At 37.5% G+C, this 15,705-nt stretch overlaps 3 protein-coding genes across 3 annotated transcripts; 2 read left to right on the top strand and 1 right to left on the bottom strand.

Moving 5' to 3' along the window:
- Nucleotides 1–880: 880 nt before the first annotated feature.
- Nucleotides 881–2,039, bottom strand: LOC120013871 (zinc finger protein 4-like). The gene has a single exon (XM_038865831.1). It carries the CDS (start codon nucleotides 1,773–1,775, stop codon nucleotides 1,035–1,037), a length of 741 nt encoding a protein of 246 aa, XP_038721759.1. The 5' UTR covers nucleotides 1,776–2,039; the 3' UTR covers nucleotides 881–1,034.
- A 4,798-nt stretch (nucleotides 2,040–6,837) lies between these two features.
- On the top strand, nucleotides 6,838–11,157 carry LOC120012968 (receptor protein kinase TMK1-like). Its single transcript, XM_038864548.1, has 2 exons — nucleotides 6,838–9,374; nucleotides 10,349–11,157. The coding sequence occupies exons 1-2, from the start codon at nucleotides 7,016–7,018 to the stop codon at nucleotides 10,876–10,878; spliced, it is 2,889 nt and encodes a 962-aa protein (XP_038720476.1). The 5' UTR covers nucleotides 6,838–7,015; the 3' UTR covers nucleotides 10,879–11,157.
- A 2,495-nt stretch (nucleotides 11,158–13,652) lies between these two features.
- On the top strand, nucleotides 13,653–15,268 carry LOC120011674 (U-box domain-containing protein 21-like). Its single transcript, XM_038862769.1, has one exon. The coding sequence runs from the start codon at nucleotides 13,754–13,756 to the stop codon at nucleotides 15,119–15,121; it is 1,368 nt and encodes a 455-aa protein (XP_038718697.1). The 5' UTR covers nucleotides 13,653–13,753; the 3' UTR covers nucleotides 15,122–15,268.
- The last annotated feature ends 437 nt before the right edge of the window (nucleotides 15,269–15,705 follow it).

Raw genomic sequence — 15,705 nt, 5'->3', positions numbered from 1 at the left:
ATACATTGAATGTGGACAAATGACTTATTCAAGTCTGTTGTTGAGTTTGGCCCGCGAAATCTGGCCCACTAACCTGGTCAACGCACACCAAAAACCAATTTTCTTCTTTCTCCTGCTGTCTCCATCTCTAAGAGTGCTATTCTTGTTGGTTCAAGTGAGTCCACCAATATTGCAGTGTCGCTTAGTCGTGATGTAGAGCGTTGTATCTTGAGAATGGATTGTCCAGATAAGAGAGGCACCAAGTGGCTAGGACAAATTCTCTTTAAGGAGATTTTCGTTAGCGTACCTCGCTCCTCCTTTTAAGTTGCTTCGACATTTCGGTTTGGTCTGTTATTGCCATTATACTACAGTACTTGTGTTACTGTTATCACTTGTGTTACTATTATTACTTGAGTTGTTGTTACCACACTTGTTTATGCATGCAATAATTCCAACAATGTTTTTCATTTTTCGCATTAGTTTCTTATTTTTTAGTTGGTTAAAAGGTAAACAATTCCGTACGTACAAGGCTTCCGCAATAGACGAGGTCAGAGACCGACAAGATGATATTTGTAGATGTTACCCCATATAATACATACAGCTATGTTTTGCATTGTTTTGATTAAGAAAAAAGTGTACATGTTTAGTCCTTACTCCTTCTATTGTTACAGTTTGTGAACCACTTGACGATAATGCAGTTATTATATTTTCAGATTTAGGGTGTATGGAACCCGACGTTTACGCTCACTCAATTATTTGAAGGGCATGTTAGGCGGAATGGTTCATTGGTTGACTGATTGAATCTGCTCCATTTTGACTTGAAAAAAAAAATATCATAACTTGACTTGCAAGGCATGAATTCAGCAGTACAACATTATAGCAAGCATAGGAGCTCCAAAAGTAATCTTCATTCAACTTGTCATACACTGAACAATTTGATAACACTAATGTCAATACCATAATGAATTAAAGGCACGAGAAAACAAAGCTTAGCTAGTCATGGCAAATGCAAATCTTGCTGTACATGGAGAGAGGATATCAGAACAATGAACCTCTCAAAGTTTCAGTGTGAGATCTGGTGCTGCAGAATTATCAAACTCTACTGGTGGAGTCACCTCCAGAAAATTCACATTTGAATCATCAGGAACAACAGAACTAGGCTGATCATTCCCTGCCTCTACCACCTGCCGGAAACTACCCGGCCACAACAGTTCTGCCTCATCTTCCTCGATAAATATCGGTAATCCGACACATCCTTGATCAAAACTAGCACTGTTTCTGAACTCTAATGACCTTACTGGTGGTACATAACTTTGGTGCACTGAAGAATGTGCTTTGATCCCCAAAGACCGGATCGGATAAGACAGATTGAGAGGTAGAGATGCAAGGCTAGCATACCCTTCTGCTAGAATTCCCACCTGCGTCGCTCGCTTTGCTATTGTTCTTTCTCTCTTATGTGCATTCTGGTGTCCACCAAGCGCTCGTGAGCTGAAGAACTTGCGCTGGCAGTAATTGCAGGAGAACATTCGAGGCACGTTTGCTGATGTGGTGCAGGATGCAGGCTCGTTGCTACTCTCGCTTGTGCTAGACAATGACAGTCCTATTGTATCAATCGCTCGCGATTCTTCATTACTGAATCCTAGCCTTAAGTCCAATGAAACTTGATCTGAAACCAAATGAGCTGCTGAGGGAGGTAAAGAGGTCTCTTGGATGGATAAGTTAGAGGCTACTTGACTGCTCACTTGGGAGTCATTTTCCATGGACGCCTCGATTTCAAGGTCAATGTTCGGTCTCATATTTATACTCTCACTTGTATGGTTAAGAGCTAATTTTACATTCCAATTGAGTGAAAGCCAGAGAGAAACAGAACAAGATACTATCTTCGAAAGATAAACAACGCCTTCATCTGAAATTTCGGACAGTCATGATGAGTAAATGGTGTGTACAGAATTCAGCAAGCAACTATATATTGAATGGAAACTCTTCAAGTTTAGCCTGTAATCCTAAACTGAAATGTAATATATCACAGCAAAGATAGTTCTTCAACAGCAGAGACTTTGAATGAACTCTTGGATCTAGTCGGTTAGTTTTCTCAACCAAGTGTCGAGGATAATAATGGTCCAGCTAGTTATCTGAAACCACACAGCCTCATGAGGTCCTAAAATCATGTCAAAGGATAAGGAGGGCTTACGAGAATCAATAGTTTCTCGCATATTGAATCATGGGACAATATTTCCATTCAAGGTGCATATGTTGACAAGTTTCCTTAAACTTTAACTTATGTTTATGTATGTTTAGAGAGAGGCGTCAAGAATCAGAACCAAGAGAAGATTAGTACTTTCTAACGCAAAATGACAAGTAAAATATATATGAACTTCAGTAGAGCACGATGAGTTAGAACAAAATAAGTCTAAAACATGGAAGACTCATGAATCACACCAGAAACTGAGTCTAAACAAACACTATTTTTCATCTTCAGAGCTCATGTCTAATTGTCTATATCTATATATATGTATATCTGTGTGTTTGTGTGTGTATTTTTATATATGACCGAACAACTCATGCCTTTGTTGAGTACTAACTTTAGAACAGAAACCATCACCAGAAACCACAAAAAGATGGATTGAAAACACAAACCCAAGTATAGAGAGCATTCACATGTTGATTATAGCAAAGAAACAAACTAAGAAGTGAACAAACTCAAGTGAAAAAATCTCATACCATCCCAGCAAAGCTAGCTTTTCTTGATTATGCAAACACAAGAATAATCTACCCTTGAGAAAATTGAGACATCAGCTTTAGTAGTGCCTTAAATTTGTTATTTTGGCTCAATCATCACAAAAACCGAAAACAGCCTTGTGGGTTTTCTTAAAACTCCAAACGGACAAGTATTATAATATATTGAGAGAGAGAGAGAGAGTATTGATGTTTTGTTATGGTACAGCAAAGGGGAGATAGAGAGTGGTGGTGGTGGGGGGACAGTGGAAGTCAGAGAAAAAAGGTTTGTTGTTGGCATAAATTTAGTAAAGTAAGATGATATGATATATAGGAGACGCACAAACCAAACAAGAAAGAACAATAATGTTGAGATGATGAATTTAATCGCGTTAATTTTTAGTATAAATGAGTGGTCGTGAGTTCAAGTCTCATAAGTGTTTCTATTATATCAATTTGTGAAATGAGTCATTACTCAGTATAGTGTGTGCGAATGTTACCCTGCGTTGCGAGGTAAATCCCAAGTACATTTTTGGAGAATTTGATCAATTAATTTTAAGGTACTTTCATATATGCATATAATACATTCTCAATTAGGATAATTTGTGTGTGTGTTTTTTTTTCTCTTTTTTAATTAACTTTAAATTAAAGAAAAATATTTTAAAAGGAAAATGCACCTCATAAAGTACCATGTAACTTGGGAGTGGCTATTCCACTAATATTTAGTTCCCTTAGTTTATCTATCTATATATAACATATAATTACCAACAACTCCTCACCTGAAATGGTTAAAACATATACCATATATATACACGATTCAGATTCCATATATGTAGAGAGCTTTTGGATAGAACAAACTAGAGCTAACATCTTTGGTTTTCTTTTTAAATTATAAATCCACCGAAAGTATTTTTTGTTGTCATTCCCATTTCTTATCGTATCTAATAGTATTACATATATATAGTTGAAACTATATGGGTATCATCTACTCATTAAGAAATAATAAATGAATCATTGAATTGTTTATTAACTTTTAAAAGAAGTAGTCTTTGAGGATTCCACCTTTTATATATATATTATTTTATAATATAAAATTAAGTAGTAGGACTAGGTAGCCTCACGAGTCATGACATACCTATAACTTAGACCATCAGAATAGACAAAAAATAAAGCACTCGTATTTAAAGAGAATACCCAATTAGTTTAATCAAAAGCTAATTAACATTAATTATTCCAAAATCAATGAAATTGAGTCTTTTGTGAAAGATTAATATATATATATATATATATATAATGCACATTATTCAAAAAGAAGAAGAAGAAGAAGAAACAGTACTTGATCACATAAAGATCCATTTCAAATTAATCACTAGTTTTTTCAGCATGCATATTTGTGGAGAATTTTTCTTTTATTTCGGCCCAATGAACCAGTAATGTCCATTGGGTCAATCAGTTGGGCCTCACTTGAATCGAACCACATAGTGGCATCGCCGGATCGGACATTATCTTGGGCCCCAATCAGAGACTGTCGCCATAAGGCAGGCCCTTTGGGCTGGATTTTCTAAAAAGGCCAATGGGCTTTAACTCAAGTACGTTACTGGTAGAGTTGGCAGTTTTCAAACAAGTACGTGCTAGAAAGGCTTTTTTTTTTCTTTTATTTTTTTTTAAGGGTAGGAAGTGGGCAATGAGGTGTAAATTAATATTAATAAAATCCCTATGAAAACAAAAATTAAGATATAAGAAGCACATCATAAACATCTTGTGAACACTGAACACTCTCTTCATGTTTTTTTTTTTAATATTCTAGGGTTTTGGTTTTCATGGGTTGCATTCGGGATATTGAAAATTGATAATGAATAAAGGATAAAATTACGGTAAATGACAAATTAGTGTCCACCTCATGAAAGTTAAACACTTAAGTGTTTATTTTCCTTTTAAGTACTTGTTTTATTTATTTAATAATTTCATATCTCTATTTTGCCCTTTCTTCTCAAATACTCCTTATTTATGCAACATTTCCATTTTGAGGAAGTCTTTAGTAGATTTTATCCGCGTTTTGATTTTGTGATTAATTATATTAAGTAATAATATATATATTTTTAACTAAAATTAATAAAACGTGGCACCCATGTCATTAAAAAAAATTGCTTTGTTCCGCCGAGGGATTGGATCTGAAACCTTCCCCAATCGTAATTAGCAAAAATTTTTTTTTTTACAATAACACTCTTCCGAACACCATTCAATGCTATTTTGGGTTGCGAACAACGTCAAATACTATTTTGATAAAAAAATGGTTAATTATACTTTTTGTCACCGAAAGATAGACGTCGTTCACTTTTAACACCGTAAGATTTTTTGTTACAAAGTCGTCATTTATTGATTCAAAATGAGACATTTTAAGTACTCGGTCAGAATTGCTACAGTATCGGGCATGGTCAAGGCTTATGTGGCAAAAGGTCAACCATTACAAAATTGAATGTGCTTATGTGGCAATTTGACATGTATATTAAAAATTCCACCTAAGTTTTTTTTTTTTAAAAAATGACATGTCATTAATTTTTTTAAAAAAAAACCCGTTACTTTCTCTTACATCTCCCCTCTCTCTTTATCTACAACAGACGAGCATGAAATCTGAAATTGGAGGCATGGTCGGCGCCGGAGTCTTCGTCACCACTGGCAGTGCCAATCGGAAATATTCCAGCCCAACGATTGTGATTTCCTACGTCATTGCAGGCCTTCGTCCCCTGTCCCTGATGAAAATGGGTATGGCTCAGTTGCAATTAGCCTTAGGCTTTCCTTTCTTTCTATTCTCACTCTCATCCAACAATGGCACAGGTGAAGGTACCAGTGAAGTTTATTGTGGGGATCTGGATATGGTGTATACAATACCAGGAGTTATGGAATATATAGCAAGAAAGAGCAATTGGAGTACAATCGCTTTCCCTTACTAGATTTAGGAATCCGTAATTCTTCAAGAAGATGAGATTAACCCCATAGGATCAAAAGGAAGCTTCTTATCGAGAGACTAATTACAAGAGAAAGCCTTATATCAGATGGCTTTGATATACGAAAAGAAAGAGAGATTCAGGTGAGCGGAAAAACTCTGGGAGAATTTGGGGAGGGAGGGGTATGTTAGGAATTTTGAAAATTTATGTGGTAATATATAAAGATTTAATTTTATGTTTTCCACATAAACATATATTGACCAATAACCTTTAACTTAAGGCCACGTCAGTAGAAGTCCTGACCGAACTTAAGGCCACGTCAGCGGAACTCTGACCGAATCCCTTAAATGTCTCATTTTGAATCAATGAGTGACGACTTTGTAACAAAAAATCTTTTGGTGCTAAAAGTGAATGATGCGTATCTTTCGGTGACGAAAAGTATAATTAACCCATAAAAAAATGATGGAGTGCTATTTTTGATATTTAAATATATTGGGGGTGATATTTTGGAATTTTTTGAGTGACATGTAAAACATTTTGGGTCACGCCAATTTACCTCACATGATCTCAACAGAGAAGAGAGACTCACAAACGAATCCAAATAGTACATTTGAATTGAGTCAAGCAATTGGAGGTTTAAGGGTGGGGTTAACTAGTCTGTCCACTCAACATGAACCATCTCATTTCTTGTGGTTCATAACAGGACCCAAAAAAAACACAAAACAACATTTCAGAGTTGAGACAAATAACAATTGCCAACCCATGCCCATGACCATGAATGTTCCAAAAGATCTCAAAAAACTCCATGACTTCCAGCCTTTTTATTTACAACACTCTCTGCTGTGACAGCCACAGCCTTTCTTATTAGTTTTGGATTCCCAGATTTGTGGGCTCCCCCCACCATGTGCATTGCACTCCATTACTTACTGCTCTCCTTCTCTTTCCTTTATGGTTTGTTTGGATGTTTTGCAACATGGAGGGGTATGCAAAAATCCTTTTTCTGTTTGGAATGTTTTGAAATTTAAATTACTAAGACATCCTTTTTTTTTATATATATTTTTGAAATTAGGGTATTCACTTTTTTTTTAGCCTAGTGTGATTGGGTGGAAATGGAATATTTAAAAAAGTAAATTTGGTATTTTTCTATTTTATAAATGGATTATTGAATGTAGATATACACAAACCTAAAATGAAAACTGACCTCTCTAATTCCAAACAAGAATTCGTTACTTAGTAAACTCTCAACTCTTTATGCTCTCTCTCTGTCTCTCACCTTCTCTATCTCTTCATTCCTTGACCTTCTAGCTTCTACCCATTAATCTCCCTGTGTTTGCTGAGCCTGTTCATCCATGATTTGTTAAAAAGTTTGCATCTTTATGCTACATCCTGAGAAAGGTTTTTTCTTTTTAGAGATGAAGAAGAGAAGGAATCACCAGATTTTCTTGCTGTTTCTTGTTGGGTTTTCTGCAATTTTTATTTGTGCGGAGTCTCAAACAAACTTAAGTGTTGATGCTACTGCCATGCTTGCTCTCAAGAAGAGCCTTAACTCGCCTGAATCTCTTGGGTGGTCCGGGTCGGACCCCTGCCAGTGGAAGCACGTTGGGTGCTTCAAGGAACGGGTTACCCGAATACAAATAGGGCACCAGAACCTATTTGGTACACTCCCTCCAGATCTTCAAAATCTCACTCAACTTGAGCGATTAGAGGTTATGTGGAACAACATTTCTGGTCCTGTACCTAGCTTGAGTTGGTTAAGTTCACTGAAAGTGGTTATGCTAAGTAATAATCGATTTTCTTCATTTCCCAGTGATTTCTTCACTGGAATGTCTTCTCTGCAGTCCGTGGAGATTGATAGCAACCCATTTTCTTCTTGGGAAATCCCAGAAAGCTTAAAAGATGCTTCCAGTTTGCAGAATTTCTCTGCGAATTCAGCCAACATTTCTGGGGAAATTCCGAACTTTTTTGGGTCGGATGTCTTCCCGAGTTTAACCATATTGCATTTGGCCTTCAATAGACTTGAGGGTGGGCTGCCCTCCAGCTTTGCTGGTTCTCAGATAAATTCATTGTGGCTAAATGGGCAGACTAGTGCCGGTAAACTCAGTGGGGGGATTGATGTTCTGCAGAATATGACTTCTTTGAAGGAGGTTTGGTTGCATTCAAATGGGTTTACGGGTCCTTTGCCAGACTTCTCTGGTTTGAAAGATATGGAGAGCTTGAGTTTGAGGGATAATTCCTTCACTGGCCCAGTTCCTATTTCTTTGGTGAATATTAAATCTTTGAAGGTTGTGAATTTGACTAATAATTTGTTGCAAGGGCCAATGCCTCAGTTTGGCGCTTCAGTATCTGCTGATACGACTGTGGGTTTAAATAGCTTTTGTTTGCCACTTCCTCATGACTGTGATTCGAGGTTGAATACATTGCTTTCCATTGTGAAAACGTTTGGTTATCCTCGAAAGTTTGCGGAGAGTTGGAAGGAAAATGATCCATGTGCAGATTGGATTGGGATTAGTTGTAGCAATGGAAAAAACATTACTGTTGTTAATTTCCGGAGGATGGGCCTTGTGGGTACAATATCTCCTGAGTTTGCTTCACTTAAATCATTGCAAAGATTGATTCTTGCCGATAATAATCTCACTGGTTCCATCCCAGAGGAACTTACTACTCTGCCCGCACTTAAAGACCTTGATGTGTCGAACAATCAGATTTATGGGAAAATCCCACCTTTTAGGAGCAATGTGATTGTGAATACTAATGGAAACGTGGGTATAGGAGGGGATAAGAGTGTCCCTCCAACTCCTGGCTCTCCATTTACTGGTACATCTAATAACACTGGTTCAGGAACTATGGGGGGTTCTGTAAATGGTGGCAAGAAGTCTTTAGGTTTAGTTGGAGTGATTGTGTTTTCTGTGATTGGTGGTGTGTTTTTTATTGTCTTAATTAGTTTGTTGGTCTTCTGTCTGTACAAAAAGAAACAAAAGCGGTTCAGCAGAGTACAGAGCCCAAATGCCTTGGTGATTCATCCTCGAAACTCTGGGTCTGATAATGGAAGTGTTAAAATCACAGTTGCTGGCTCAAGTGTCAGTGTTGGTGCTATTAGCGACACCAATACTATTCCAAGCAGTGAGCAAGGTGACATGCAAATGGTAGAGGCAGGTAACATGGTCATTTCTATTCAAGTCTTAAAGAATGTGACCAACAACTTCAGTGAGGAAAATATATTGGGACGAGGGGGTTTCGGAGTGGTCTACAGAGGCGAACTACATGATGGTACGATGATAGCAGTGAAGAGAATGGAGTCGGGGGTAATAACTGCAAAGGGGTTAGCTGAATTCAAGTCTGAGATTGCTGTTTTGACTAAGGTTCGACACCGGCATCTTGTTGCACTTCTTGGCTATTGCTTGGACGGGAATGAAAGGCTTCTTGTTTACGAATATATGCCTCAAGGGACACTAAGCAGGCATCTCTTCAACTGGGTGGAAGAGGGATTGAAACCCCTAGAGTGGACAAAAAGGTTGACTATAGCCTTGGATGTAGCAAGGGGTGTTGAGTATCTTCATGGATTGGCACACCAAAGCTTTATTCACAGGGACCTAAAGCCTTCGAACATTCTTCTTGGGGATGATATGAGGGCTAAGGTTGCAGATTTTGGTCTAGTGAGACTTGCTCCAGAAGACAAAAACTCAATCGAAACGAGAATAGCTGGAACTTTTGGATACTTGGCACCAGAATATGCAGGTAACTTATGTTCTTGTTCATTTGCCCCTTTTCTCTGTTTAAAGAGCTTTTAAGTCCATCACATAAGACATTCAACTTTATTATGCATCCAAAGAGTCAAAGACCAATATTTAAGTTTGAGATAATATGTTGGTCAAACTTAGGCATGTTTTTCTAATGTGAAATTTGGCTATATTATAAGGAAATGGTGAATTTCTGGGTACCAGACTACTTGAATGGATATGGTTGTGATCAGAGAGGAAGTAGTTCTATGAGCTGCAAGACTCTTCCTCTGAGAATGCTTTCAACATTGCACCTATGGTTCTGAAAAGTTCAAGCCAAATTGATCTCAAAATTTCTGAAATTATTTTTTTGGATGGATATCTTATAACGTGTTAGCATATTAGAACTCCTGCCATGTGAGTCTTATGTTTGTTTACCATATGGACTCAGCATGGTAGATAGGAAAGTAATCACGCTCGAAATTGATCAAATTAGATTATGATATGATTAATATCTAGTCACTAGAAACTAGAAAGTGATAAAATCACAGAATGATTTGATATTCCCTTGCTTCAAATGAAATATCTCATTTGGCACAGTAATTGTCTCATTGCTTCAATCATAATTTTGTTAGGAGCATAAATGTCAACTAGGCATTAGCATTTGCTAAATGATAGATTATATGCTAAGTGATGTTGCCAATTGAAGGTGTTTCCCCGGCTCAAATCTGTTTGAGCTCACCTATGAAACTGATGGAAGATATGCTTGGTTTGTGGTTATATGATATACTCCTTTGCATAATTGGCTCATATTGAATTTCAAAATGTTCTTATTTTTACCAATTTTGATGTCTTGTTCGTCTAACTTTACTCAAGCTATTTGTTAATTAAGATGGAACCTAGAAAAGCATCTTATTTACTGTCCTATTTTTCTACCATGTTCTTGCTTCATTTTCTTGTGTAAAAGCCACTTATACGAAGATGCTTTTGCAGTTACAGGCAGAGTGACAACCAAAGTTGATGTATATAGCTTTGGGGTGATATTGATGGAAATAATCACAGGAAGAAGAGCTCTAGATGAGACCCAGCCCGAGGAGAGCATGCACCTTGTAACATGGTTCAAAAGAATGTTCATCAACAAAGATACATTCCGCAAGGCCATTGACCCAACAGTTGATGTCAACGAAGAAACACTTGCGAGTATCAGCACTGTTGCTGAGTTGGCAGGTCATTGCTGCGCTAGGGAGCCATATCAAAGGCCTGACATGGGCCATACTGTCAATGTTCTATCTTCTTTAGTCGAGCTTTGGAGACCGACAGATCAAAACACAGAAGACATATATGGCATTGACCTAGACATGTCATTGCCACAAGCACTAAAGAAGTGGCAAGCTTATGATGGTAGAAGTAACACGGAGTCTTCCTCTTCTTCGCTCCTTCCAAGCTTAGACAATACCCAGACAAGCATTCCTACACCCCCATCTGGATTTGCCGAGACATTCACATCCGCAGATGGGCGATGAGTACGCAGGTCTTGTATATGAAGGTGATGCTGCTTCTGTATGTTCATCCTATTTACTTGTTTTTGGTTTGTTTTCTTTGTCAGACTGTCTAGACCCAACATTCCTCCCTCCTTTGTCCCACTAGTTGAAACTTAGTTTGCGCTTGTTATTAACTTAGTTTTCTTGGAACTGCATGTTAGATGAGATTCTGAAGAGAAAGAAAAAGGTTTGGCCTTCAGTTCTGCTTTGTATTTCTCATCTGGTAGTGGTTTTTGTGCAAAGTTGCCAAGTATTGGATAACCTTGTTTGGGTGATTAAATGTGACATAGAGAAGGAAGAGATAAAACTTTCATTTTCATGAAAAACAAACAGAATCTCTTCCAATCAATAGATCTCTACCCACTCTCTCCATACTCCACTCAATGATTGTTTTGGGTAGGCCTGATGCAAAGTTTATCCACTACAATGATGATGGCTTATGATGTTTTGGGTAGACATGAAAGTGCTTAAACACAACCACTCCATGTTGATTTCTTTTCTTATCACCATTTTTTTTTTTTCTGTCATGAGATCTTCATTGGTAAAACGATCATGTCAACCAAGCAACATCATTGCTACTTTGATGCTCAGAGAATCTTATCTATAGAAATTTGAGTGGCAGTAGCTGTGATTAAATTAGCTAACGATTCAGCTTATGAAGGAGATGCAGAGAGGTGATGTTGATGCATTATTGGCGATGTTTCATGGGAGCAGGTTTAGCTGTAGCTTGTCGTTGCACTTGATGTTCCAATCTCTCAACCAATATTGGAGTATGAGTGAGTGGATTGTTAACTGTCAATGACTTTGCGGAATCTCTAAGTAATAATATGGGTCTACCAGCACATGCATGACAAAATTGATTTCATGAGTTGGCTATTAATTCCCATACAAGTGGCCTTTGTCCGCGTCATCTTCTTCTTCTTTTGCCCTTTCTTTTTGACGACTCTCCAAGTTGCCGTTTAAAGGAAAACGTTGCTTTTAGGTATGGTCCCTGGCTATCAGTATATATCATTATTTGATTTTTAGAATATTTTTTTATAGTTATTGGAGTCCAGCTTTTGTTTGTCAATGACAGCTGTATACAATCATTATAATAAAAAAAAATTAAAACCGAGAATGACATCATACAAATTTGTCTTTTCAACGTCTAACATGGGTCTAAATGACCGTCAGACCAACACTCAGTGCGTGATCATCAGGTATAACAATCGACTCATGAACACGTGAAAAGAAAAAAAGTCTTAGAACATACTTACGAGGATGAGTTCATATTAATCATAGAGAGTTGTTTTGAGAGATCGAGAAAAGTTGGGTTAATGAGGGTTAAGGTGGGTTGTGAAGTGTTTTATGAATGCTGAATACATCAGTGGTTGTTGTTTCCTTGAGAGAATATAAGATTCTATTTGATAAAGTGGTTGAATTGATTTTCAAAAGTAGTTTAAAAGCTGTGAAAAAGAAACTGTAATAAAAGCTGTGAAATAAGTTTAGAAGTGTTTGACGAAACTGATGAGGATCAAGATTGAATATTGAAGAACGCTTATAATCGGGCCCGTCACCACAAGATCAAGATGAGCCAAGTTTCTTTAGGCCCAGAAGATGCTGGTGTGAACTACCTTGGAGAGCAAGGGACGTGACATTCAATAGGAATATCTATTTAATAAGTATTATAGATCTTCTTTAGTTTGTCCTAATAATTAGCCGTAATTGTAGTAGTGGTTGAGTCTAAATATGTTATTTTCTTTCCGTTGAATTAAGAGTCCTAGCTGGAATATGTTTTGATATTACAAGCTATATAAGCTTGGTTGTCGTTAATAATTGGGCATCGAGAAATTAATAAGAAAACCCTTGAGATTCGTCTCAAACTCTTCGTCTTTTCGTAAGTTAAGGCAAAGAATTATTCCGGTGTTTCAAGGTTTCATTTTAACGAATGGTAACTCTTAAGCTGTGAAAAGATTATTATATTTAATTTTTGAATAAAATAAATTTCAACTTCATTATAACAAAACAAAACAAAAGCAAAGATATTAAAACAAAAAATTAAATAAATTTTGTTAGCGAAGTTGCCAACGGTTCTGCTGGCTTCAACACCTTGTTTGGTGGAGCGACGTCGTCTGTCCCACCAAACAGGGCCCAAAAATAGTGTTAGGTGGGTTATCGAGTGTGTTTAATGCACAATTGTCAAATAAAGGTTGTGAAGAATCCCTCCCAAATCAAGTCCTCTAAATGTAGTCTACACTTGTTAGAAAATAGAGTTCAAATACGATTTTGTTTTGTCTTGGACTATGACGTTATACCAATACGATGTAGGATAAAGTGTTAACAATACTTCTCTCAATTTCATATGTCTAACAAACAAACAGACTAGTTTGAATGAATTTATCATAGTAGTAGTATTTTCATCTTCTTTTAATTGACACTTCATTGGCAACTGCCAAATCGACTGATGATTTTGTTCCCCAACAAATGGAAGCTAAATATCGTGTCGTCTTCCTACCCGTCCGATATCAACACGTCTTTTACAGTCATACGGTAGAGAATCAGAATCTCCGACTTGGGCTTTCAAATTATACTCTAGAAGCCAGCGAACACGGGCCCAACGCGAGTGGGTCCACCGACTTAATTGTTTGACCAAGCTCAGTCAGCCGGTCAACGCAACACTGTCACAGCTTTCAAATTATTCAACGGTCAACATCCGGACACTACGTAACCTACCACATAGTTTTACAAACCTTCCACTACTAATATTCTGGTCTGTCATCTTCTACCTATCTTTCTCTCACACATCCCTTTGTAAATACTCCAAAAAACAATCAGATCATCCCACAACTTTTTTTCATTTCCAATCACAGAAAAAACAATGATTCTGCCTTGGAATAGAAGAAGAAACAGCCGAAGTTCCAACAAGAGCAATTACAAGCTCTTCCAGGACAACTTGGACGTGGAAGTACTCATGGTCCCTCTGCATTTCAGGTGTCCAATTTCTCTTGATTTGATGAAAGATCCTGTCACATTATGTACTGGGATCACCTACGATCGAGAAAGCATCGAGAAGTGGATCGAATCCGGTAATTGTACTTGTCCTGTGACTAATCAAGTGCTATTGAGTTTTGATCAGATACCCAATCACTCATTAAGGAAGATGATTCAAGATTGGTGTGTCCAGAATCGGTCTTCCGGGATTGAACGGATTCCAACTCCTCGGATTCCGGTCTCACACTACGAGGTTTCAGAGACTTGTAAGAGAATAATGGTCGAGGCTAAACGCGGTGATGTAAAAAAGATACACGAATTGGTGCAGAAAATAAAGAATTGGGGGAAGGAGAGCGATCGAAACAAGCGATGCATTGTTAGCAGCGATGCAGGCTGTGTTTTATCGGCCTGTTTCGAGTCATTTGCAAATGTATCAATGGAGAAAAATGTGGAGTTGTTAGAAGAGATCATGTCAACACTAACATGGTTGTTTCCTCTTGGTGTTGAAGGCCAAGCTAAGCTCGGATCGCCAGCTTCTTTACGATGCATGGTTGAGTTCATGAAGAGCCGATCCCTTTTGGACAGACAAAACGCAGTTTTGGTACTGAAAGAGACGGTTTATTCAGACCAAATCCACATTACCACATTAGTGGAGATTGAAGGTGTTTTTGAATCACTGGTGAGCATAGTTAGGGACCCAATTTGCACCATTGCTACAAAGGCTTCTCTAATGACTATTCTACAAATGATTTCAACGCCATCAGCGATAAGCGAGAAAATCGTATCAAGATTTGAGGAACTGGGTTTGGTTTCTTTGATGCTAGAGATCATAGTAGATGCAGAGAAAAATATATGTGAGAAGGCATTGGGAATCCTGGACAAAATGTGTGATTGGGAACAAGGTAGAGAGAAGGCTTATGAGAATGCACTGACTATTCCTGTCCTGGTTAAGAAGATGCTGAGAGTATCAGATTTGGCGACAGAGTCGTCAGTGTCAATTCTATGGAAGCTCTTGAAGAAGAAGAACAATGAAACAACAAGAAGAGATGATGATCAAAGGGTTGGTTGTTTTGTGGTAGAGGCAGTTCAAGTGGGTGCATTTCAGAAGCTATTGGTGCTATTACAGGTTGGTTGTTGTGGTGGAAATTACGCAAAGAAGGTTACTGATTTGTTGAAGTTGATGAATCTTTACAGGGGTGAAGTAGAATGTTATGATTCTTCAATGGATTTCAAGTACCTCAAACGTCCTTTCTGATTGATTTTTGTTTTGTTTTGTTTTAGGGAAGTAATCATTTTGTATTTTTAGTGGGTTTAGGGAAGAAGACCAACTTTGTACAAAAAAAATGCATAGATCACATTATTTGACTAATGAAAGAGAATACAAGTTAATTATCTCCAAGAATTCAAAAGCTGGATTTCATTCTTTTATTTCCATTCAAAGTTTCTAGTTGTGTCCAATTAGGTGGGCTCTAGCTAAGTCAGATGAATTTAGTGCCGGTATGTTTAATTGACCCTCTCACCCTCATAGTACCTTATTTGTAAGGTAGGCTCTTTTATTGTGACGTATTCTTGACTAGCATGAATTTGTTTTTGGCAAGTTGTCAAATATTATTTTTGTTCATATTTTGATGTATGAGGTCATCTTTTTGAACGGGGGAACGAGATTCGAACCCTGATCATCAGGGTGGATATACACATCATCCTTACCACTCAACTAGTGGTTCAAGTGTATGCATGAGGCCATATAACATTGCTATATGAGCATTGGTTAGTGTAATTATTATCTATATAATGTATATAGATAGTAGTAATCATTAACACAAAGAAAATCATTTACAC

The sequence above is a fragment of the Tripterygium wilfordii genome, chromosome 13, assembly GCF_013401445.1.
Source record: "Tripterygium wilfordii isolate XIE 37 chromosome 13, ASM1340144v1, whole genome shotgun sequence".
NCBI lineage: Eukaryota > Viridiplantae > Streptophyta > Magnoliopsida > Celastrales > Celastraceae > Tripterygium > Tripterygium wilfordii.
Note: the sequence above shows the minus strand (reverse complement) of the source record. Positions and strands in the feature narration are given on the sequence as shown.